At 58.3% G+C, this 24,194-nt stretch overlaps 2 protein-coding genes across 9 annotated transcripts; one reads left to right on the top strand and one right to left on the bottom strand.

The window, feature by feature from the left end:
* Positions 1-837: 837 nt before the first annotated feature.
* PRKCSH (protein kinase C substrate 80K-H) lies at positions 838-15,464 on the bottom strand. Of its 5 annotated transcripts, XR_004349294.1 has the most exons (19): positions 15,325-15,464; positions 14,850-15,005; positions 14,529-14,645; positions 14,011-14,106; positions 13,857-13,914; positions 12,827-12,944; positions 11,189-11,318; positions 5,861-5,945; positions 4,884-4,962; positions 4,055-4,141; positions 3,596-3,778; positions 3,423-3,519; positions 2,876-2,945; positions 2,518-2,607; positions 2,247-2,321; positions 2,059-2,158; positions 1,783-1,973; positions 1,642-1,668; positions 838-1,526 (listed from the first exon to the last, which is right to left on the bottom strand). XR_004349294.1 is itself a non-coding variant. In XM_032627603.1 (18 exons), exons 2-17 carry the CDS (start codon positions 14,926-14,928, stop codon positions 1,827-1,829), a joined length of 1,611 nt encoding a protein of 536 aa, XP_032483494.1. In that variant the 5' UTR covers positions 14,929-15,005; positions 15,325-15,464; the 3' UTR covers positions 1,338-1,668; positions 1,783-1,826. The 5 variants fall into 5 exon arrangements, 4 of the variants coding, with proteins under 4 accessions (XP_032483494.1, XP_032483496.1, XP_032483495.1 ...); XM_032627603.1 differs by having other exon boundaries at positions 1,338-1,668; XM_032627605.1 differs by having other exon boundaries at positions 1,338-1,668; positions 3,617-3,778.
* Positions 15,465-15,761: 297 nt separating this feature from the next.
* CCDC151 (coiled-coil domain containing 151) lies at positions 15,762-24,097 on the top strand. 4 transcript variants are annotated; one of them, XM_032629224.1, is made up of 13 exons: positions 15,762-16,237; positions 17,221-17,342; positions 17,453-17,530; positions 19,235-19,405; positions 19,493-19,594; positions 19,693-19,818; positions 20,060-20,182; positions 20,716-20,871; positions 21,777-21,937; positions 22,020-22,233; positions 22,866-23,040; positions 23,483-23,567; positions 23,731-23,866. In XM_032629224.1, exons 1-12 carry the CDS (start codon positions 15,997-15,999, stop codon positions 23,554-23,556), a joined length of 1,743 nt encoding a protein of 580 aa, XP_032485115.1. In that variant the 5' UTR covers positions 15,762-15,996; the 3' UTR covers positions 23,557-23,567; positions 23,731-23,866. The 4 variants fall into 4 exon arrangements, with proteins under 4 accessions (XP_032485115.1, XP_032485113.1, XP_032485112.1 ...); XM_032629222.1 differs by having other exon boundaries at positions 15,764-16,237; positions 20,719-20,871; positions 22,866-23,021; positions 23,731-24,097; XM_032629221.1 differs by having other exon boundaries at positions 15,765-16,237; positions 22,866-23,021; positions 23,731-24,097.
* The last annotated feature ends 97 nt before the right edge of the window (positions 24,098-24,194 follow it).

Genomic DNA, 24,194 nt, shown 5'->3' with positions numbered 1-24,194 from the left:
TTGTTTCTTTAAGTTTTGCTGAGACGTGGTTATGCCTAATTTATTTATAAAAGGGGAAGTGGAATCATTAAAGTAATAATAATTATTAATAACAGTAATGGTAGCCGAGCGGCGCCCTGGGGGACCTGTGCTCTGCAGGGCGGTCCCCACGGCCAGCGACGTCCGGGGTCTTAATGGGATTATTTTTGCTCGTCTTGAGAATTTTTTCAGTCCTATTTAGCTGGTGAAACCCTAGCTTGTTCTTGATACACAAACCTATTTATTCTTGTGGTTTTTAAGTCCTCCCCAACCTCCCCGCTCCCCTCCAGCAGGGCAGGCCCCGCAGCGGGTCCATCCCTCTCCCTCTGTTTTCTTGGGGCTTTCTCCCCTCTGCACTCCGTGCGGTGACACGTGTCCACACGTGGGCAGCGTGGCGGAGGCATCTGTGAGCAATAAGGGCTGGGTTTGTCCCTCACCCTGGGGGGGCCAGGCTCTGGAGAGGGGGCACCTCCCCATACCCCCTCACAGAGGCCTGAGCCCCTGCCACCCCCAAGACTGGGAGGGGACTCCTTTTTCTAAAACACAGAACTCAGCCCAGCCAGCCAGGCCCCCTTCCTGGAGGCCAGCCCCTCACCCCAGGGGAGGGGGCCTGGGGTCTTCCACATCCCTGGGAGGCAGGGGCAGGGCCCATGGGGAAGGGGCTCAGCCCCTCCAGCCCTCCCTTCATCCTGTTATTTATTTGGATGGTTTCAAATCAAGATAGAGTCCATGTTGGAGGTGATAAAGAACTTTAAAAAAAAAAAAAAAAGACAAAAAAAAAAAACCAAACCCAAAACCCAACAACAAGAACACTTTGCGTTGAGTTTAGACACTATTTATTACCGGGATTACAGGCCTGGCCGCGGTAACAGACTTTTACATGGAATTGTTTAATTATTTGTACTTTTCATGCCAGAAAATAAAAGTTCAGAATCTTATGGCCTCAGATATATGTACAACGGCGTGCGGGGAGTGTTGGAGCACGTGTCAACAGCCCCGCTGTGTGGCTGAGTGCAAGCTGCTGTCCCTCTCTGGGCCTGAATCTCATCTGGAGCCTCTTGGCCTTCCCACAGCACTCTTGTGATTAGCAGGTGGGAGACAAGTCCAGGTGGAAACCCAGACAGAAGTGGCCCAGGGGCCGTCTGTCCAGTGGCACCAGGCTATGCTGTCCACGGGGCATCTCAGGTGAGACCCCCAACTGTGGAGCCAGCCTGATGGGGAAGGAGGCCCGCACAGAATCTGCAGAGCTGCTTCCCCTCGCACTTAGCCCTCTCGCACCCCTGGCTGATTCCACACCAGAGCAAAGACAGACAGATGAGTTGGGGAGATCACGTTTATTGTTTGGAGGTCACAGGTCAAGTCACTCTTCCGCACCAGGAGGGGAGGCAGATGCCCTGGGTGGGGGACAGGGTTGGGGGGGGGCACCAGGGCGGGGGTCCAGGGAGGGCAGGCTCCTTTATTCCACCTGTAGAGGCACCTGGGGCCGGGGACCCGTGGCTCTGCCCCGCCTGCCCCCAGAGCAGGGCATGGAGCCCCACCCGGTTCCTGCCCGCTGGGGAGGGCAAGGAGACCCAGAGGGGCAAGCCTTGGTCTACAGACTGAGGGGCAGGCGGGCAGCACCGCTGGGGGCTGGTTCCACGTCTTGAGGTTCTGGGGCCGCAGAGAAACCAAATGAGACACAGATGGAGGAAGATGGGTGGGGGGAGCATCAATGCGACCTAGACCACCCCCTGCATCCCCCAGCCGAGGCGGTAGGGGTCTCACCTCCCCATCCACCTCTGGGCCGGGCCGGGTGGGGCAGGGCGGGGCTAGAGCTCATCGTGGTTGCCCGAGGCAGGTGGTTCCGGTGGTGGCTCTGGGCAGGCGGCCGGTGTCATCAGCTCCATGAGGTACTCGCAGCGGCTGGGCTCCGTGGTGCTAGTCACCACTGTCTCCTTCCCACACAGCAGGCGCACCTGGGGCGGGTGGCAGGCAGGCGGGGCTCAGGCAGGCTTGGCGGGCCTGGGTCCCCCGTACCGGGCCCACCCACCGGGCACTCACAGTAGTGGAGCGGTTGGGACCCTGCCAGCAGCCTGTGCCCTGCTCATACTTCATGGCGCTGAACTTGTCGTGGTCGGGGCCAGCCCACGAGCCCCAGGTGCTGCGGGAGAGTGCGGTGCTGAGCGGGGCTGGCCGGGTGGCCGGGGGGACCAGGGGCTGAGAGGGGGGCCCAGCCTGAGCCCACTCACCCGAGGCTGGTGGGGGAGCCACCGAGTTTGGGTTTCTGCGAGACGAGCTTGAAGGGGCAGAGCCGGTAGACGTACCTATCACGGGATGGAGTGCGTGGGTAGGGGAGACCCGGGCCCCAACCTACATGACATCCCCCCCCACCCCGCAGGGGGCACACAAGTATCTCGAACTCCAGTGACTGCTCCTAAGCCCCCCTCCTCACTCCCCCCCTCCTTGCTCAGGCCCAGGACCTCCCAGCCCACCCACCCCGCCTGTCCGTGGGGGACGCACTCATTGGTGGTGAGCTCGTAGCACTGGCTGTACAGGTAAGCAAACTCGCCGTTGGGACCAAAATCAAAGGAAATCTCCTGCTCCAGGTTCCTAAAAGGGGAGGCCGGGAGCTTAAGCGGAAGCTGGGGCCGCCGCAGCCCGACTCAGGACAGCACAGGAAGGCCCGCTCCGGTGGCAGAGGGCCTCTTGGGGGCTGGGCTCTGCTCCCCATCACCTGGGGACCCTCCCTGCAGGAGCCACTGCCACCTTGCCCGAGGTCACCCGGGCGACTCCCCATCACCACCTCCCCTGGGGAGCCCAGCAGCAGGCAGCTGTGGGGCCGGTGCAGACGGCACTGCGGCCACACAGGCACCCATACCTGATGGACTCCTCCACGTCCTTCAGGGACCGCTCGGCCTCTTCAAACTTGTTGCGGGCCTCCTGGGCAGCTGGTGAGGGCAGGGAAGGAGATCAGAGGTGCCCCGACTCCCAGCCAGGAAGAGAGGGAAGGGGATGCCGCAGCCACGCCGGCTTCCCCCAGCCCCCGGGCCTGCTCTGGGCGAGGACTGGGCCCACGAAGATTCTGTGGGCCTCGCCAGCCCCAGGGCAGACCCCACCCCACTGCCTGGGCTCTCAGCTCCTGCAGGAGCAGGGCCAGGGCTCCCGGGGCCCAGCCGGCTCCTCACCTGCCAGGGGTGAAACAAATAAGCAACAGCCCGTGAGGAGGCAGGAGGGCCCCTGGGGCCAGTGGAGGCGGTGCTAGCCATCCCCAGGCCCCAGAAGCCCCCTCCAGGCCACCCGAAGTCCCCTGGGCTTGCTCGGGGCCAGCCTCAGCCCGCCTCTGGGAGCAGGTAAGGCCTCTTTCTTGGGCCCCTGCAGGTGCAGGCGATGCAGAGGCGTTCACCCCTCCCAGGCTCCACCCTCACCATTGATGAAGGCCTGTGTCTGCTCATCGTAGGGCGGCATTTTGTCCTCCTCTGTGGGGCTGACTGTCTGGGGGGGCACGACTGGGGGTGGGGTCTCCTGGGGGGTGGGGGGGACAGAGTCAGCGAGTGACCCCACCCTGCCCCCATCACCCGCCTCTCCCCTGAACACACACCTTGGGCTGCTCCCCTGGCACCTGGGAATCCTCGTCCTCCCCCTCCTCCCCGCCCTCCTCCTCCTCTGTCTCCTCTTCTTCCTCGTCCTCCTCCTCTGCGGGCTGTGAGGGCACCAGGGGCTGCTCCTCCTTGGGTTCCGTCAAGGCAGGTACAGAAGGCGACGGCAGGTCGGTGGGCAGCACCTGGCAGATGTGCGGAGCGGTCGGTGCTGTGGACTCGGGAGTCCACCTCCCACCCCCAGGGCTTGGGTCCAGGCCTCGTGTCTCTAGCCCTTCCCAGGAGCCTGGCGGGAGGGAGGGACAGTCAGCTGGGAGTGGGGAGGCCTCTGTGGAGGGGGTGGGGTTGCCCAGCTGGCCAGGGTGGCCCGGCGCCAGAAAATGGAGGCCGTTCCTTCGTGAGGCATCGAGGGGCGGGGCGAGGGGGGGCAGGACCACATCCCTTTCCCTCCCCCCACTGACCTCGGACCGGTACTTGTCCCGGATGGCAGCCCAGATGCGGTCAGAGAAGGAAGCGGCATCTGTCTGCGTGTCTCCCCCGAGAAGGGTCTGCGTGCGTTATGTTGGGGTGGTGTCAGGAGCAGGACCTCCACATGCCTCCCTGCACCCCAGGCACTCTCGGAGGGGGTGGGGGGGCCCCTCAGGCCGTGGTGCCAGGCACAGCACGCCCTGACCTCCCATGGCCAGGCCAGGGCCAGGCTGGGTGAGGCGCGGCAGCCAGAAGGGGGCAGCACAGGCCTGTGGGAAAGGAGCGGGGCCAGAGAGGTGTCGGGTGGGGACTGGAGAGACCAGGGAGGGAAACTGAGAGGCAGGGGCACCAGAGGTGCCCAGGCCCTCGGAGATAGAGGCAGAGGAGTGGGGGGGTGGGGGGCGCAGTGGGGACCAGCAGGACAGCAACGGACGGGGGACCAAACCAGCAAAGACAAAGAGCTACAGGCCCAGCGGTGAGGAAGGTGAATCAGGTACGTGCACTTGGCGGGGTAGGCGAAGCAGGTGGGGCACGTGTATGCGGAACCTGGCTCCGTCCCGATCAGACACCCCTGGGCGCCTGCGCGACCCCACCAGGTCCCAAAGGGCAGGGAGAAGCGGCCCTGGGTGGCTGCCCTCCTGGCTCACTCACAAGGCCTGGCTGCATCAGCCACAGTGGGCACCCCAGCAGCCCTGGCCTGGGGCCAGCCGCGAACCATCCATGGGAGTAGCCCACCGCCAGCCTGTCTTGGGCCCCCTGGCCCTGAGGTCACCCTGGGGCAATCCCCTCCAGGAGTCCCAAGTGAAGGGGCCGGTTGGGTACCTGGGCTTCCCCTTCTGATAATGCCCCGTCCCCATCTGTGTCCAGCTCCGGATGGGTCTGCAGCTCGGCCACGGAGACCCTGCAGGGGCACAGGCAGAAGCCAATGGAGGGGTAAGCCCACTGGCTGCTGGCCAGCTGCCTGCCTCCCCCTGCCAGGCCCCCCCGCCCCGAGAACTTGCTTCAGAACCTTGGGGCAGGGAGGGGAGAGCAGCAGGAAGCTGAGAAAAGATGAAGTCTGGGGTTCGGACCCCTCTGGCCCCCACCCCCCAGGAGAAGCAGCCACCCAGTCCCCACCCTCCTACCCCCTCCTGAGGCTCCACAACCCTGAGGGGCTCAAGAGAGGGAAGGACACAGGGGTGGGAGGAGGAGATACCTTGACAACCCTGTGTCCCCCAAGACCCAGCTTCCACTTCCTTCCACCCTTAGAGCCCAACCCATCGAAACTGCCCTTGGCCTGGCGCCCTCCCCGCAGCCAAGCCCCAATACCCACAATGGCCCAGGCACCACATTCTGTCCCTCCACCCGCACCATTGCCAACCAGGGTGTGGACTACCCCTGCCCATTCTGCCCCCTTGGTCCCTCCGAAGCCTCCCACCAGGGGGCTGGCCCAGCCTCCTCGTTCCCGACAGCCCACCCTCCACCGAGCCCTTTGCCTGGGGTCAGCCAGCAAGTTCAGGGGCGCAGGAGGGATTCTGACTTTCACCAAAGTGTCCCAGGCCACAGAATAGGCTTGTGAAAAGTAATGGGATCCCTAGTCCCCTCGAGGGCCCAGCTCCTTGAGGGGGTGGTTTCCCTCATCTCCTCCTCCAGGGTTGCTCTAGACCCATCTTACACATGAGCAAGCAGAGGCTCCTTTAGAGAGGGCTTGGGACCAGCTCGGGCCCTGGGGGCCCCAGGGCGAGGAGGTGGGCTCTGGCTGATTTCTGAAGGCGGGGATGGGAGGAGGGCGCCCAGGGCAGGCAGTGCCACACACTCACGCCCCGTCCATGTCATCGTCCAGCTCCTGGAAGGCACTGGTCGCCAGCTCCTGCTCTCGCTGGGCCTTGGAGGCGGTCAGCTGCTCTGTGGAGGGACCAGCCCATCATCCTCTGCACCGTCTACAGCTCCCATCACCCCAAAATCTGCCCTCCCCAATGCCCCAGGGGGGCCGCTGTATGGCCAAGCCCTCCACTGGGTGCTGGGGCCCTGAGTCAGGCCGCTATGGGGGTGGGAGCAAGGAGATGACAAGGGCTGGCCGGTGCAGGGGCAAGGGGGCCAAGGAGGTAGGAAGTGCCAGATTGGGGGGAGATCCTGAGGGGCTCTGCGGATGGTCTGAACAATCGGTGGCTGTGAGAGGCAGGCGGGGGACCATGCACTAGGTTTGCCATGTCCGGGAGGCCCCCGCGGGAAGAGGCCAAGCAGGAAAAAGGTCAGGGGACGGAGACTGGGGTTGGGGGGCAGCCAGGCGAGGGAGATGTCCTGGGGGCCCAGGAGAGAGGGGAGAGGCCACGTGCACGGAAAAAGGGAACTGGGAGTGGCCAGTGGACACAGGGCCTTAGCCCCATATCTGCTCTGATGGTCCCTCCTCTGCCTGTCTGCCTCATCACTAGCCGGCTCAGGTGGGGTTCAGGAAAGCAGCCACAGGGGCAGCTCCATTATGAAGCTCAGCCCTCTGCATCAGGACAAGTGGCCCGTGTCCCAGGAGACGCCACGAGACCCCAGCAGACTCCGCCGACACTGTCCTCACAGATGAGGGCCTGAGGCTCAGGTGGATGAAGGGACCCACCCATGGTCACCCAGTTGGCGAGGGGCAGAGCCGGGGGCCCAAGCCGGGCCATGTGCCTCCAGAGCCCGTGCTCATCCCCACCACCCTCTGGGAATCTGGGTCAAACCCTGGCATGTTACCCCTGAACCTGAGTCGGCAACTCCATGCTGAGAACTCGGGCTAAGGGAAATGGGGCACGAGTACGCCCAGCCTTGTGTAAAAGGACGCTCGCCGTGGTGCAAAACAGTGGAAACAGAAGCAAAGGGAAGACAAGAGTGAATTCACTATCTTTTCTTTTCTTTTCTTTTTTGGCCACTCTGCGGCATGCGGGATCTTAGTTCCCCAACCAGGGATCGAACCCACGACCCCCTACAGTGGAAGCGCAGTTTTAACCACTGGACCACCAGGGAAGTCCCTGAATTCACTTTCTAACACATGGCCCAGCAAGAAAACACCAGGAACCTGGCACCAAAGATGAATGATAAGAAAACACCGGCAACTTCGGTCACAAAGGGCCAACACCCTAATACACAACAGGCGTTTACAAATGATGAAAACCAGCACTGCGAACCTGATAGAAAAAAATGGCACCCGGATCAAATAAATCCTGCCAGGGTCATACACCGGAAGAGACACAACTGTTAAAAGGAAGTAGGGTCCAGACACAAGGCTACAGTGTGGATGACCCTTGACAACACGATGTTCGGGGAAAGAAGTCGGTCACAAAGGCCACACACTGCCTGGTTTTGTTGATACGAAACGTCCAGAACTGGCAAACCCATAGAAACAGAAAGCAGATGAGTAGTTGCCAGGGGCTGGGGGGCGGGGGGATGGGGAGGGACTGCTTGATAGACATGGAATTCCCCTTCTGGGGAGACGGGAATGCTCTGGAACTAGAGAGCAGAGAGGGCTGCACACGGTGCATGTACTTGATTCCACTGAACTGTACTTTTCAAATTGGCTGAAATGGTAAATTGTACATTTTGTGGATTTTACCACAATAAAAAAAAGTGAAGGGTCCGAGTGAAACAGAAGGAAATGAGGTACACACAGACATAGCACAACACCCATACACCATGTAGACCAGTGCTGTCCATGGACATGGTCTACCTCTGCTGGCCAAAATGACAGCCACCAGCTACACGTGGCCACTGGGCACCTGAAGTGCGGCTTTGGGGTCGACACCCAGAGTTACTACCCTCTGAAGAATTGCATCTCTGCCTGGGATGGACAAGAAAGGTCTGGAAAGGGCTTCCCTGGTGGCGCAGTGGTTGAGAGTCCGCCTGCCGATGCAGGGGACACGGGTTCGTGCCCTGGTCCGGGAGGATCCCACATGCCGCGGAGCGGCTGGGCCCGTGAGCCATGGCCGCTGAGCCTGCGCGTCCGGAGCCTGTGCTCCGCAACGGGAGAGGCCACAGCAGTGAGAGGCCCGCGTACCACCAAAAAAAAAAAAAAAAAAACAGGTCTGGAAGGTTTCACGCCTCCTGGTAGAGGTTAACCTGGAGGAAAACTCTCTCCCTTTCTACTTTACTACTTCCAGGATTGTTACCCCCAAAAATCTTTTTAACAGAGAATATGGAAGTCAGATGGGATATTTTAAATCACATGGAAACCAGGAAGAAATAGAGCAGGGAACTCCCAGCCTTCTTTCAAGGCCCCAGTCACATCCCACGTCTCTCACACACACTCACACACCCCACCTCCGATGATCTGGCCTTGGAACTCATACCACCCTTAAAAGCCCAAGCTGGGTGACCCCATGTTGTGCTGGCCCTTGACAGGTCTGACTTGGTCACCACCTACTCACTCCAAAACCCCAGAGGGCAGAGAATAGTAGAAGCAATAAGACCCCAGCAAAGGAGGGTAATTCCAACCCTCAGCTTTACCTTTCCAGCAAACAACCCCACCTGCTTACACTACCCCTCCTCCATCTCCCTGTGGGCAACTACCCACCCAACACTCAGGCCTGACCAATCAGAACCTGTGCTGCACCTCCTGGCTCCAGGGATTGGTTCATGGGCAGCCACATGACCTGGGACAAGCCAATAGGAGCTTGCCGTGGAATTTGTGTTGGGACTTGTGGGAAAGTGGTATTCTCTACTGGCTGGGGCTGCTGAGCCAGAAGGAAATAAACCTAGTGCTGCCTGTGGTTGTGCTGGCACAGGAGGGCAGAGCCTGCCTGGGAAGGAAGCCCACAGAGAAGGAGGCAGAGCCCAGAGGTGGAGGGAGGACTCCTGCCATCCAGGGAGCCTAGGGTCCCACTGGGCCTAAAGCTTCCACTTTTTTTTTTTTTTTTTTTTTTTTTTGCGGTATGCGGGCCTCTCACTGTTGTGGCCTCTCCCATTGCGGAGCACAGGCTCCGGACGCGCAGGCTCAGCGGCCATGGCGCATGGGCCCAGCAGCTCCGCGGCATGTGGGATCTTCCCGGACCGGGACACGAACCAGTGTCCCCTGCATCGGCAGGCGGACTCTCAACCACTGCGCCACCAGGGAAGCCCAAGCTTCCACTTTTTATGAAGTGGGTTCAAGTTGGGTTTTTGTCACATGTGATCAGAAGGGCTGATCTCAGGAAGGAAGCTGGAAAGTCTTTGTGGAGGCAGCGGCATCTGAGGGCTTGGGGCACAGTGGGACAGACTCACTGATCTGCTGCTCCCATTTCAAGGTGAGCAGGGCTGCAGGATGGGGCCTCATGTGTCACTGCTGAGCACTGGGCCTAGAGCCCACTAGACACCTCTGTATTTGCAGTGGGAATGGCTGGAGCAGAGGCCTAGGAGCAATAAAGGGCAGCAGTTCCAGGGGAAAGGCAATCAGACCAATGTGGTGAGTGTACAGGGTGCAGTGCAGGGAAAAGTACTAGACTCCCCGATGCAGGGGGCACCGTAACCAGGCAGTGGTGGCCCAAATGCTGTCCCACCCAAGGCACTGGGGAGCCGGGAAGACTGCTGGGCAGAAGAATGGCTTGGCCTGATGGAGGGAGGCCATCAGGAAGCCAGAGCAATGCTGGGCCCTGAGCCAGGCGGAACAGGCAGATGACTCAAGCCTCCAGTGAGGGGACAGGGTCTGCAATCAGAGAGATTTGGGCATCAACCTAGCTGGGCAAGGCCTCAGCTTCCTCATCTGTGAAACAGGGCTACGTGTGGGTGCAGTTCATAGGGAAGGGAGGCAGGAGCGACACGATCCTTATGAAACAAGCACTGGGTGCTCTGGTCCAGCTATCATTAGTGTGGGAGAGAATACCAGTGTCTTTGTCAGGGGTTGGAAAACTTTACTGTAAAGAGCCTGATGCTAAAATATTTTAGGTTTGGCAACCCATAAGGTCTCTGTTGGCAACCACTCCGCTCTGTAGCTGTATCACAAAAGCAGCTGATGTTATGTAAATAAAGGGGAGAGTCTCCTCTCACTCCCCCACATGGCCGCCTTGCTGCTCCTTAAAAACTAGACAAGATGCTGCCTTAGAACCTTTGCACCTGTTCCCTCTGCCGGCACTCCCTCCCTCCCTCTGTGGCCAGAGGGCTTTCTCTGTCTTGTTCAATCCTGTATTGCTGGCACCTGAGGTGCACCTGGCACACGACAGGTACACAGCAAATGCTTGTTAGATGAATGACTGAATTACTGATTACGAGAAATCAGAACAGAGATAGGAAAGGAAGGGAGAACGCAGCAGATGCTCAAAGAGATGGATGAGATCACAGAATGGCTTCAGAGAGAAGACTGCCGGTTCCTGGTCGCCAGCCTGGTGACCAGCTGGAGCCACACCCCCAAATCCTCCCAGCAATGTTTGGTCTTTTAACTAGCCTGGAATGGGTTTCTGTCCCCCCTCTCCCTTCTATCCTCCTTCCACCATGCGCCCCTGCACAGAGCAGACTGAGAACAAATGCCAAGGCTTCAGATTTCCCATAATGGCAACACAATCTACCAACAGCAACGAAATGCTAGACAAAGCCTAAGAAAATCATCTTAAAACCAACCAAGACAGTAGGAGTTTCCAGGACCAAGAGGAAATCAAGAAGGTAAGAGAATATGGAAGCCGCTTTCACCCTAAGGGATTTTGCCAATCCTGGCAAATGTGGATGTCCATTTTGATAACTTGTGAGGGAAGAGAAATGAAAATCAAAGTCCAAGGTGAACCGCCGCCCCCCCCCCAGCATAACTGTGACCCCATGGGGCTCCCCTCAGGGATAAGCTGGGCCAGAAATTACCCAGCCTATGCTTAGACCTCGGTTCACACTGCCTGTGAGGCTGGAAGAATCTCCAGCCTTGAATTTGGATTCAAGGGATCCCTGAATGGTAGTGCTCAGAGATGGCAGAAAGAAAAGCCCCTCCTCTCTAGAGAGGGACCTCTCATCCTAGACTGCAAGTTACTCCTATTAATGACTTTTAAACACAGTGACCAACACACAGTCAAAGATAACTGGGCACGCAGGGAACTATAAAGTGCCATGATTTAGAAAATCAGCAAAACCACAGACGAGAGATAACAAGCAAGAGGCTCCTGGGCCCAGACTCTTCCCAGCCAGGAGCCAAGGGCAAGTCACGGCCACCCTGGGACGTAGTGATGTACCTTCCCACAGCTTCCGGTGCTGGTCCTTGGCCTCCTTCTCTGGCTTCTCAGCTTCTTCCTTCAGTGTCCGCAGCAACTCCACCTGGTCCTCCAGTGACTTCTTTCCAGCCTGCAGCTCAGTGAGCTTTTTCTGGGTAGGCAGAAGACAGGGGCCAGCTCTCTTCCTGTTCCACCCTCTTCCTCACAGACTGCCATCTCCCTGCCTCTATTTCACAGGGTGGCCACAGGATCTTTTCAAAATAAACACCCCTCTCTGGGTCTCCCCCTTGCTGTGGTTCCCTGCAGCCCACTGGAGAGAAACCCAAAGACGTCAATGTAGCCCCCGAGGCCCTGCATGACCAGGCCCCTGCCCACCTCTCCAACCCCATCCACCCCACTGCTATCTTAAACTCTAAGATCCAACTGCCCTGACAACATTCAGAGCCCCACTCTCTGCCTCCAGTTCTTCACACATGCTTTCCTTCTGTCTGGAACACTCTGCCTGGCTAACTCCAAATTACCCAACAGATTTCAGTTTAGATGGAAGCCTCCTCCTCCAGGAAGTCTTCCCTACTTCCTACCCCCAAGACAGGTTCGGGGAACAGAGGGACCGGGCAAGAGTCTTCTCTATGCCTTACAGCCCCGAACATCCCTTCTCCCCTCAGCCCTGGCTATCACTTTGTCTGTGTGTCCCTCCCACTAGTTGATGCGCTCTTGAGGCAGTTCCACATCTAGTTCTACGTTTGCTTCTAGCCATGATGCACAAGCCCAGTGCATCCTGGGCTTCTGTGGCTATTTCAAAAACTAATGTGTGTGCTGGGTGGACTCCAGCCTAGGGATGGGGGTCCCAAGCTGTAGGGTCTTAGCCCAAGCCCACACGGGATCACTTTCCTCCCAAGACCTCAGCCTGGTCTGCTGCCAGGATCCTCCCACCTGCCCAGGAGGGCAAAGATCACCTGGAGCCAACCTCACCGTGTGGCTCGCCCAGCATCCTCTAAACTTGGGAAGTACCACACTGGCTCTGAATTCACTGCCCCATAAATTCGGGAGGTACCTCTCTAGCCAGGCCATGGGGGTGGGAGAGAAAAACCTGGAAGCTACCCAGGGCAGAGAAACAGAGCTGGAGCCCTTACTCAGTGGGTCGGGCAAGAGCCCAGGAGGAGTGTTGAGGACTCTGACCCATCAAACAGCCAAGGGGGTGGCAGACAGGGGAGGGAGAGACACACCCCTGGGGGTACACCCTCTTCTGGCCCCCCCAGCACCCACCCTATTGAACTAACGTGACTGCGACTGACTGACCCCCCTCTCGAGTCCTCGCCCAGACTGGGAAGTCATGTAGCCATTAACCCTAACTTACAGATGAGAGAACCCTGGGACCGGGATGCAGACATGTCCCTCCTGTCCTAGGGGCAGCAGAGCTCCTCTGAGCCCACTTCAGTCTGCACCCAAGGCCCAGGTCGATGCCTGTACTGGCTGCCACCCACTTGGTACCCGCTTAAGCGACGACTAAATGCCAAGTGGACAAACGAGTGAATCAAGGCGCAGAGAGACAGTAACTGGCCCCAGGACACCACGAGTCAGGAGCAGACATCAACCCCAGTCGGCCTCCTCAGCCTATACCTCCAGGTTGTCCTGGGTCAGCCCCACCGGGCCCCTCACCTGCTTCTCCTCTCGGGCCCTCTTCCAGTCCTCAATTAGGATCTTTTTCAGGCGGAACCCCTCGCGGGTCACCTCCGCCATCTGCTGTAGAGTCTCTCTCTCCTTACGGCCCTTCTCTCTGGGGGGAGGGGACACATAGGCACGATGGGGTCGGGGGCACTTAGCATCCACCAGGTCTGCTCCTTCCAAAAGGGTTCAACACCCATGCCTTCACACCCCCTATGTGGGCAAAGACAGGAGAACAAACCCTCCTCTCACCACCTCCCCAGGCTCTCTTGGCCTCAGAGTCCCTCATCCCTGTCCTTGTGGGGAAGGACAATGGGCAGGGTTCGTCCACCCTCAGGGTCAGGGGAGGGACTGGGGGGTGCTGGGATGTGGGGCTGGAAGGTGGCTCCCAAGAGAGTGAGGAGAGAAAAGCACAGAAGTCACAGACCCCCAGACACAAAGGGCAAAATCTGGCCGGTAAGCACTGTTCTGCTTAATCCACTCTCTGTTTCAAAGATCTTCCATCAAAAGAGTTTGCAGAAGTATTGGGACTCTCAGCTTCTTTGAAAAACAAATCCAGCCCTGCCACCTGCCCTCAACTCACAGGAGTGGAGGGCAGCTGTGCCTTTAGATGGCACAAGCCCACCACTCCCTACTGCCTTATACTCAGCCTGCTGTGCTGTTTAGATTACCTACCTGTGGGCATTTCCGTTTTCAGGTCCTGCTGTAGAGCACAGCAGTTAAAAGCATGCAATCTCAAGTTAGACCGACCTGGGTTCAAGTCTCGGCTCTGCTGTCTCCTAGCTATGTGACCCTGAGGAAGTCATTCTCCTTTCTAACCTTGAGCTTCCTCATCTGTTCTTAGGCAAACTGCACCTGCTTCCAGGCCAGAGAGGAAATTGCTGATGGAGCATTCACAAGGCACCTGGCACGGGGTGAGCACTCAGTACACAAAAACAGAAAAGAGAGGGAACCTGATTCACCCAGTGGGGCAAGGCAAGGTCTGGAGGGGTGGGGGGGGGATGGGGGGCTGTCACCTACGTACTTGCAGGTGTTCTCACAGACGATCCCGCTGTTGTATTCGTCCGTCCCGTCGCAGCAGTCTGAGGGAAGAGGTGTGGGCACCATCGGACCCGGCAGCGCCTCTTCCCTCCCTCCACCCAGCACGCTGTTCCCAACCCCAGGGAGATCTCATTCACCACAAACTCCATCGTTGACCCATCTGGAGGAGATGTACAGGGGCTTGTAGCCAGTGTTGGTGCAGTGGAAGCTGCCGTTGGGACAGGCGGCTGTGCCTGGGGAGACGAAGGGAGGGAGGGTTTGTGGAGTGTGCTCAGAATCCAGCGTGTCACACCCACTGCATACACAGAAGGAACAAGGAATGTGAGAGTAACTGATCCCAAGTAAGAGGAGGAAAGACACCTGCACGCTCGGGGCCTGAAACAAAACTCTTCAGTGCTCCCTCCTGCCTCTCCTCCCTGAGGCCCTCAGAACAGGACCCTGCCAAACCCCCTCCCCCTCCCCCTCCGGGCTCCCACAGCACCTCCCGCTCTCCTCACCAAACCACTGACCACTCGCTTCTGTGCCCGCTTCCCCCCACTCAACAGCGAGCTCTCTGAGGACAGGACTGGGTCTGTTTTGCTCACAGCACAGGACCTGGCACCCACCAGCTCCTCAATAAATGCATGATGAATGAACGAATGAAGAAAGAGCTCACCTGGTTCATCTGAGCCATCTTTGCAGTCACAGTAGTCGTCATTGACCTGATCAAAAGGGACACTGGCAGAACCATCCAGGCAAGTGAAAGGCTTGGACTCGTCGTAGAAGTGATGGTCTGGGGAGGGGGGCAAGGGGCTCAGCCCAGGGCAGGAAGAGGCCCTTTCCACCCAACGGCTCCTCTCCCCCCACCCACCAGTTGAGCATTGCCACCTTCCCTGCCCAGAGACCAGAACACTGAGACCGAAGGCTGTTAAGTGCCTCTTCCAGGAGCCTCCCACACCCCACCCCCACCTCTGACCACCTCCAGTGGCCGACTCACTGGTGAGGGAGACGCCCCGGGGTCGCTTGACCTCCACGGCCCAACACATGGGCGGCAGCAGCAGCAGCACTAGTAACATCTCGCTGGAGCCTCGGAAGCCGGAAACGGGTTCTGTCAGAGGAAGGAGGCTGCTGGGAGATGCGCTGTGCCCTCGCGCTGCAGCAAGAAAGGGGTGGCAGGTCAGTGGGAGACGGCTACTTCCAGACGAAGGAAGGCACCTCTCCCTCCAGCCAACTGGATTCCTCCATCGCTTCCGGGCAATGAGGGCTCACTTTGCTTCCCATACTGGGGGCGGGGGGGGGTCTCCCCAATCCTGCCCAGTGGAGGGGAATCTCACTTGGCCCACATCAACGGTGGGGAGATCTCAAAACCTCCGCTCCCCATGAGTAGGGGGTGGTTAGCTATCCAATTCCCGCCTTCGACTGCCCCCAAGAGGACATTGGGGTGCCCTCCCGCCCACTAGTTCACCACCTACACGAGACTGGGGCAAAGGTCAATATCCACCGCGCCCCCCGACCCCGCAGCCAACTGTTCCTCCTGCAGAAAGAAAGCGGAAATGTGTGGAAGCATCACTTCCGGTATCACGCTGCGCTCCCTGAACGGCGGTTCGTGGCCGCCATGTTGCGAGTGGCAAGTGGCGGGGCCGGAACAGAGACGGCCATCTTGGATAGGACTGTGAAGCCTTAAAGGGAATAGTTCTGAAGGTTAGCGCTTAATGGCGGCGCAAGGTGCCTCCATCTTGGGAGTGTCGGGTTCTGCAGTCGGAACAGAAAGTTCCTGAAAAACGCCCGCGAACCGCCTCGGCGGGGTTAGGGTGGAGGGGTGGGGAGGAAAAGGGATGAGCACGTGACACCAAAGTACCCTCCCCCATCTTTCTGCGGAGCTGGTCCGGTCTGTCCCCTATTGGGACCGCCCCTCAGCTCAGCGTCAGCCAATGAGAGCCGTAGATTGGAATGCAGGCGATTTCCTTGGGAGCGCTGGAGGGAGGCGGGGAAGGTTACCTAGCAACCGTAGATGCTGCGAGGCCCCGCCAAACGGTAGACAAGTGCATTCCCAGAGCCCGAGGAACAGGAGCTGACGGATCCCGGACAGAGGCAATTCCTAGCGGATCCCCTAACCACCAGGGATCCTTGGCCTCAACCCAATCATGACGTCTTCCCTGAGTTGGGCGGCCTCCGTCAACGCCATGCCTTCTCAGAACCAGATTTCAGCTCCTTCCAAAGTCAAGGGCAGTCAGGCTCAGATCAAGCCCTACCACCCTCGAGGCAAGGGGTCAGTGCAGGCCTGGCACTCACTCCATTCCAAGGCGGCACCTTTCCACGCCAGCGAGGGGAAGTCCGCTGTGCACACGCAGGTGGCTGAGTTACAAAGGAAGATACAACTGTTAGGTAAGATGGCTCCACAGGGCACAGAAGGGTCAAGAGTCACCAGTCCTCTGAGCTGGCAGGAGCGTTTCACTGGCGTTCATCCAGTGGCCAGTTTCTGAAGGCAAAAACTCATACTGGTTCATGTTTTTCCTCATCTCTCTTGTAAAACTTTTCCTGAGCTCAGAACTGACTGGACTGCATTTCATACTTTTATGTAATTTCAACTCTTCTATCATGCATGGAGTGGTAAAGAATATAGATTTCTAGAGCTGGATTTTCTGGGTTCAAATCCTGGCTCTACATATGCTAATTGTTTGACTTGCAGGGACTAAGAGTAACCTAATTGCTCTCAGTTTGTCCAACCATGAAATGGGGATAGTAACAGTACAACCTCATAGGTAGTTGAAATGTGTAAGGCGCTTAGGACAGTGCCTAGCACATAGTAACACTATAAAGTGTGAACCGGTAGTTCTCAATGGAACAGGGCTATTTTGCAGTGTCTGGAGACATTTTGGTTTGTCACATTGCTTTGGGGGGCGGGGGGGTTACTGGCATCTAGTGGGTAGAGGCCAGGGATGCTGTTCAACATCTGACAACGCGCAGGACAGCTCGCCACAGCAAATAATTATCCATCCCAAATGTCAGTTGTGCCAAGGTTGGGAAATCCTGGTATAAACCTTTATTGTTTTATTATTAGGAGGTAATTTTGCCTAGTGGTTGAAGGTATGGGCTGGGGAGTCCAACTGCTTGTGACTTAGAACAATATAATAAGCCTGAGTCTTCTCATGTGTAAAATGGGTATAATTTGTATATGGATATGTACCTATTGGCACATGCTATTTGATACCTAGAAAATTATTAGTCCAGCATCCAACACATAACAAATGCTCAAAGTAAAATATTGTTACAATGTTTGGTTGACAATTACTAAAAGGTCTTCCCTCTGGGAAGTCCCCCCTTCCCATGATCCTCTGCTTCTGCCTACCCACCTCACATGACCCCAGAGGGTGACCGAAAGGCCTTTTATGAGACCAGCCAGTGGAACATCAAAAAGAATCAGGAGACCATCAACCAGCTCCATGAGGAGACCAGGGCGCTGCAATTACAGTTGACAGACCTGCTCCAGGTGAGGTTGAAGAGGTGCCAGGGGGCGGGAGCAGCATCCCCAGGGGCAGAGCACCACCTCAAGTAGAAGTGGCCCGAATCAGTAGTGTGACTGGGCTCTTCTCTCTGCAGGGAGATGAGAAAGTGATCCAGGCAGTGATTCGGGAATGGAAATCAGAGAAGCCATACCTGAAGAACAGGACAGGCCAGGTTTGCCCCACTCCCATTCCACTGACCATCTCCCTTCATTTCCAGCCTGGGTCTCCACCCACCTGGCCTCCCTGCCCACTATTTCGCCTCTCCAATCCCTTCTCCACACCTGGAGCCACTCATTTATTTCTAAACCTTTATCACGCACCTACCATGTGCCTGGCATGGTTTTAGGTGTTGGTCACCTTGAGGTGAAAGAAACAGACCATGTCCCCACTCCCCAGAATCTCATATCTTGGTGGAGAAAACAGACCCTCACACACACACCCAAAAAAAAAAACCAAGAACAACAAATATAGAAACAAAGTAATTCCCAGTGGTGACAAGAGAAACAAATAAAATAAAACAGACTGACTTACTAGAGATGGATGGGGGCAGGGGTTTGCCTTTTAGACTGCAGGATGGGGGTCTTTGCTTTCTCTAAGAAGGTGATATTTGAGCTGAGAATGGGACAGACAGGTAATGATCTGGGGAAAAGCATTCCAGGCAGATGGAATAGGAAGTGCAAAGTGCCTAGGGTAGGAACAAAAGTAGAGTGTTGGAGACACAAAGGAGGTAAGTGTGGCGGGATGGTAGTGAGTGAGGGGGGCTCTGCAGGAGGTGAGGTCAGGGAGGTCAGCAGGGGCAGAACTTTGTAGCAGCCTTCACTGCAAGAGTGCAGATTTTATACTAAGAATCAGAGAAATGGAAGGTGGGCTGTGAGGAGGCAGGAATAGAAGCCAGGAGGAGGTCAACTGGGTGAAAGATGGTGTTGGCTGCACTAGGAACAAAGGGGTAGAAATAGGAAGAAAGAGCTCTCTACGGAGGAACCTTTGAAATAGAACAGAGAATTGCTAACAAACTGGATGCGGTGGGAGAGAAAAAGAGAAGGTGAGGATGACATCAAGGTTTGGGACTTGAGCACCTGGAAGGGTGGAACTGCCATGAGCTGAGATGGGGAAGATTCGAGAAGGGCAGGTTTGGGGAAAGATCAAGGACATAGTTTTAGACACGATGGTTTTCAGCTGCCTGTGGAAACATCTGGAAGGCAGTGTAGATATGGATATACGAGCCTGCAGTTCAGGGGGGAGGCTAAATTGGGGTGTCTTCAGTGTATTGTGACTTTTGAAACCCTGAGACTGGATAGGATCACCAAGGGGGTAAGGTTGGTCAGATGAGAGAAGAACCTCTTCAAAGGCAAAGGAGATGGAGAAGGGGCAGCCAGGGAGCTGGGTGGAAAACCAAGAAGTGGGGGTCCTGGAAGCCACAAAAAAAGAGAATCTGCAGGAGGAGGGGGATCAACCAGGTCAGACGCTACTAAGAGTCAGGGGAGATGAGAACCAAGATATAGGAGAAGGGGGACTTCCCTGGTGGCACAGTGGTTAAGAATCCGCCTGCCAATGCAGGGGACACAGGTTCGATCCCTACTCCAGGAAGATCGCACATGCCACGGAGCAACTAAGCCCGTGCGCCACAACTACTGAGCCTACTCTCTAGAGCCCGTGAGCCACAACTACTGAGCCCACGTGCTGCAACTACTGAAGCCTGTGCACCTAGAGCCCGTGCTCCATAGCAAGAGAAGCCACCACAATGAGAAGGCCGCGCACCGCAACGAAGACCCAACACGGCCAAAAAATAAATAAAATTAAAAAAAAAAAGATATGGGAGAAGGAAGGAAGGCCTAGGTGGGGGGTTCAGGCCTCTGCCCTTGCTGCCCCCCCTCAGCAGGCCCTGGAGCACCTGGACCACCGGCTGAGTGAGAAGGTGAAGCATCTGAATGCTCTTCGGTACCAGCTGGGGCTGCGGCAGAAGTGGCTGGAGGAGCTCCAGCTGCAGCACGGTCTGCGTGAGCTGGAGATGGCAGAGGCGAAAGATAGCAACACAGAGGTGGCCAAGGTGGGGCTGGTGAGGCCTGCAGAGGCCTTGATCCTGGGGGAGGAATTGAGGGGGGAAGGGACCCAGCCCGGCCTTGCTTCTCTCTAGACCACGCGGAACCTGGAGAACCGCCTGGAGAAGGCCCAGATGAAGGTGGAGGAGGCCGAACACATCACCAATGTGTACCTGCAGCTCAAGGCCTATCTACAGGTAGGGACCAGGGCGACTGGGGGTGGGAGGCGGCAAGTGGGAGAGCCAGCCTTGTTAGGGACAGCGGTCACAGGCCTGCCTCATCCCTCACGCCCCAGGAGGAGAGCCTTCGCTTGGAGAACCGGCTGGACTTCATGGAGGCTGAGGTGGTGAGAACAAAACACGAGCTGGAGGAACTGAACCTAGTGAATCAGGAGGCGCTTAATGCAAGGGACATCGCCAAGGTGCCAGCCCGTCATGTCCTGGGCGGGGTGGGGGGTGGGGGTCCTGTCCCCCGACCCCCGATGCCGCCGTGGTCTTCTGTTCTGGCCCCAGCATCTGAACCTCAGCTGTCCCGGAACCCGTCCCATCTCTCTCCCAGGACCCCACAGCCTGACCCAGCTGTCTAGAGTTGGGCCTGCGGCTCTGGCCCAGAGCCCAGATAGGTGCCAGCAGGTCCTGCTGTCCCCCTTTCCTGCCCTCTAGAACCAGCTGCAGCATCTGGAAGAGACAGTGTTCCGAGAGCGCAAAAAACGCGAACGCTACCTAACAGAGTGCAAGAAGCGCGCGGAGGAGAGGAAACTGCAGAACGAACGCATGGAGCGCGAGGTGGGCGCGCCAGGAGTACGGGGCTGTGATGACCCCAGCCTGCTCCTGCTTAGATACGGCCCTGCTGGGTCCAGGGCCGCGCCACTATGTTGGCCCAGGCCCTAGACCCTTCGGCAGTTCTGACATTTCTCCTGACTCCGCCCCCATCTCCACTAGATGCCGGGGCTCCTCTCACATCCCTGACCCCGCCCTCCAGCCCTCCCCTTACTCTCAGGTCTATCCTCATCCTTCCCCACAAGACTTGCCTGTGTCGGAAATTTGATCCTGCCTCTAACCCGCCCCTTACCCGACAGGCCCCACCCCTTACCCGACAGGCCCCGCCCCCTGGACCCCGTCCCTCTGCGCTGCTTCTGAGGCCTCCCTTTCTCGACCAAGGCCCTGCCAAGCACTCCTGACCCCTGCCTGGGTGCCCTTACCCACGCCTGGGCCCCACCCCCTCCCTTACCCCAGTGCGGATACTTCCCCAACCCCCGCGGCCTCTGCCCTAAGCCCTTGTCTGCGAGCTGACCCCGGCCCCGACCTCAACCCACCAGCAGACCCAGCGCGAGCAGGTGCTGCTGCAGTCCAACGACAGGCTCCAGGACAGCATGCACTCCAAAGAGGAGGAGCTGCGGCGGCGCTGGAACATGTACCAGATGGAGGTGCTCTTCAGCAAGGTCAAGGACGCCACCGGCGTGGCGGAAACGCACGTGAGTGCCACCCTCGGCCCTCCCAGCTCCCAGACGCCCGAGCTGAGCCTGGGAAGCCAACACACCCAGCCTCCCCTTTTTGCCGGGTCAATTCTTCAGCACACAAAAGACACCCCTTCTTCCTCCAGCTACTGCCTCATTAATCCGCTACCTCTCTCAGCAAAACCCACACGAGTTATCTACACTGGCCATCATCCTCTAATGTTCCGGCTTACCCTGGTGCTGACGTCTTTGACGTATCAGCTCTAGGAGAACTATGAGTGTTTTCTCTCTGCTGTGCCTCCAGCACCTGTAGCAGGGTCTGGGCGCAGTAAAATGCCCAGTGCCAGCCTCAGCCCCAGAGAAGCTGGGCCCCTGCTCTGGGGCCCACGCGTGGCAGCGTCTTCCTTGAAATTTCCTAAGGCTTTATTTATGTCCCCAGCTGGCGAACACTAATTCCCCTGGATCCCTGTTGGGTTTCTCCACTTACGGCGCTCGCCAACCCACTACTCCTATGGGGTAGCCTCCTAGGAGTTCCAGGACTTGGACATGTGGGGTCATCTGGAGCACTGTGGCCAGGCGCCTTTCCCAGCCATATTTCCTCATGGGAGTGGGCAAGATTCACTGCCAGAACGTTGCTGGCATGTTGAGTTTGGAAGGCAGCCGTGCTCACTGCTATCACTGCCCCGCAATCCGATTTTGGCTGATTCAATTTCCCTATATAGACAAGGAAGGGCCCGCAAAAATCATTTCTTCGGGGCTGCACACCCTCGAGGCAGCCCTGGGCCGGACTCACAGAGTGTCTAAACACCATTATGCAGAAGCCATCAGCTCAGCCACTTGTCCTGCGTGCCCGGGGGAAAGAAGGAGGAGTGCACCCCTGCCTGCCCCAGCCCTGGCTCTGACTCGGGCTGGGCGGCCCCCAGGCGGTGGTGCAGCGGTTCCTGGCACAGGGCGACACCTTCACGCGGTTGGAGACACTCAAAAGCCAGAACGAGCAGACGCTGTTGAGGCTGAAGCAAGAGAAGCAGCGGCTGCAGCGGGAGCTCGAAGACCTCAAGTACTCAGGGGAGACCACGCTGGTGAGGTGAGGTCCCGGGTGCCCGAGGGCGAGAGTGGGGCCTGCGGGGTCGGTGGAGCTCCAGCGGTGGCCTCCCTGCTCCCCGCAGCGAGCAGAAGCTGCAAGTCGAGTTGCAGGGGCGCATCAAGGCGGAGGAGCAGTGGCGCGCTGACACACAGGATCGGCTGCAGCTTGCCATGCGGGCAATGCAAATGACCAAAGAGGGCCTGGAACACCTGGCTGGCAAACTGAACCACATCCTAGTGGCAGGCCCCGCCCACGAGGAATCCCCGCAAGACGTGAGAGGCGGTGCCAGCACGCAGGTGTGGGGTTCTGCCCCGTAGCCCACTCAAGAGAACCCACCGCAGGCCCTGTCCAGGACATGAGAGGCCTAGACACAGGGGAAACCTCAACCCACTCCTGAGTCTCCACCTCACGTCTCAGGGGGCACCCCCCTTACTCCTTAAGAGGCCCAGGACTTTAGAGACCCTGTCCCATTTCAAGTCCCGCCCCCATGGGAAAGTCCCACTTAGACACACACACACACACACACACACACACACACACACACACACACACACCCAAAACTTCAGAGACCCCGCTCCAATCCTGGAGCGACCACAGATAAGAGAAGCCCCACCCTGCCCGCAGCAGAATCCCATTTCTTAAGGTCATCCGGCGATGGCCTCTTTCCAGTTAGTATCCCTGCCCTCCCACTAGAAGACTCCCCCCGCCCCCCATCCCTTGGCTTGGGTCTCTGGAATTCAGAGGCAATTGCCCTATAAGCGTGGCCCTTGACCACAGAATCCCCACCCCACAGAGGATAGCACCACTCCGGTTGGTGGCCCCTAACTTCAAAGGCCTGGTCCCTGAGGAAAAGCCCCGGCCCTGGGTGGAACCTGTCCCCAGAGGCCCCGCCCCCTTCCCACTCACCTGGTTCCGCCCCCGGGCGCAGGAGGCCGGCCGCTTCGCCAGGAAGGAGCTGGATCCCGAGGCAGGTGACTATCTGCCCAACCTACTGGGCCTCGTGGAGGAAAAACTGTTGAAGCTACAGGCGCAACTCCAGAACCACAATGTGCCAGAGTTGCTGCGCCACATCGCCGACCGCGAGGTACCCCTTCAGCCAGGCGGTGAGACTGAGGGTGCAGGGGCTGGAGCGGAATACCAGGAGGTCGGGGCATCCCCCTGGAGACCAGAGAGGAGGCCGATGGGCCGGGAATGGGCCTTAGGGACAAGGCGTGAGGTTTAAGGAGCTAGGGATGCACCACGAGAGTTCCCAGAGGGCCCTGGCGGGCCAGAGGTCAAGGCTGGGGGGATCAAGGGTGGGGCCTCGAGAGGACAAGAGGTGGGACCTAGAGACCACGGGCGGGCCTGGGAGGGGGAGGGGGAGGGGTATCAGGATGCCCGCTGAGAACAAATGACGCGGCAGCGACTAAAGAAAACTTTCCAGCAGTGGGCAGAGGTGCCGAATGGAATCAGGTTGTCTCAGAGTGGGCTGGGGAGGAGGGAGAACGGACTTCGCTGCAGCCTCTGCCCACTCACACTCTTCTTTCCCGCTCCCCCCTCCTCCAGTTCTACTCCACCCTAGAGGGAAAGCTGCCGATGTACAACACCCGCATCGCCCTGCCTGTTGCCGGTCGCAATGACAGGTTCTTCGGTCAGTACGGGCAAGGAAAGGGGGCGGGGCCGGGGGCCCAAGCAGAGCATCGGGAGGTGGTCAGGGGCCGGACCTAGGGCCAAGGTGGTGGTGGGATGGTAAAGGCTGGGAAGGAACATCTGAGCCGGGAATGGGAACTTGATCCCCTCATCGCCCTTTGCAGACGAAGAGGAGAGTGAGGACGAAGACAACGACGTGGTGACCCGCGCGGAGCTCAAGATGCGTTCCCAGAAATTAATCGAATCCCGCAGCAAGAGGCGCGGTCGTTCGCGGAGGTCCTAGACTCGCCCTCGCGCCCATCCGGCGTTTGCGGGCCCCTGCGGAGCCCCCAAACCCCTCTGAGCCCAGCGGCGGGCCCACGGGGCCCCTTCAAGGGCTGAACGCGGCCCGGACGAGGGAGCGGAGCGGGCGGGCGATGCCCGGAGTAGAGAAGGGGGCTGGGCTGCCGGACGTTCCCACAGTAAATCTCCCCAGGCTGGTCCGCGCCGGCCTCGGAATCGCGCATTAAAGGTCAACCACCAGCCCCCTGAGTATTCGCCTCTCCTTGATCCTGCACCACCCCATAGATGGCTGCCCCTCAAACCAGGGCCACAGATTCAGCTCCCTCCGACCTGGGGAGTGATGACT

This window comes from Phocoena sinus, chromosome 3 (genome assembly GCF_008692025.1).
Source record: "Phocoena sinus isolate mPhoSin1 chromosome 3, mPhoSin1.pri, whole genome shotgun sequence".
Classification (NCBI taxonomy): domain Eukaryota; kingdom Metazoa; phylum Chordata; class Mammalia; order Artiodactyla; family Phocoenidae; genus Phocoena; species Phocoena sinus.
The sequence above is the reverse complement of the archived record's forward strand: the minus strand, read 5'-3'. Positions and strand labels throughout refer to the sequence as shown.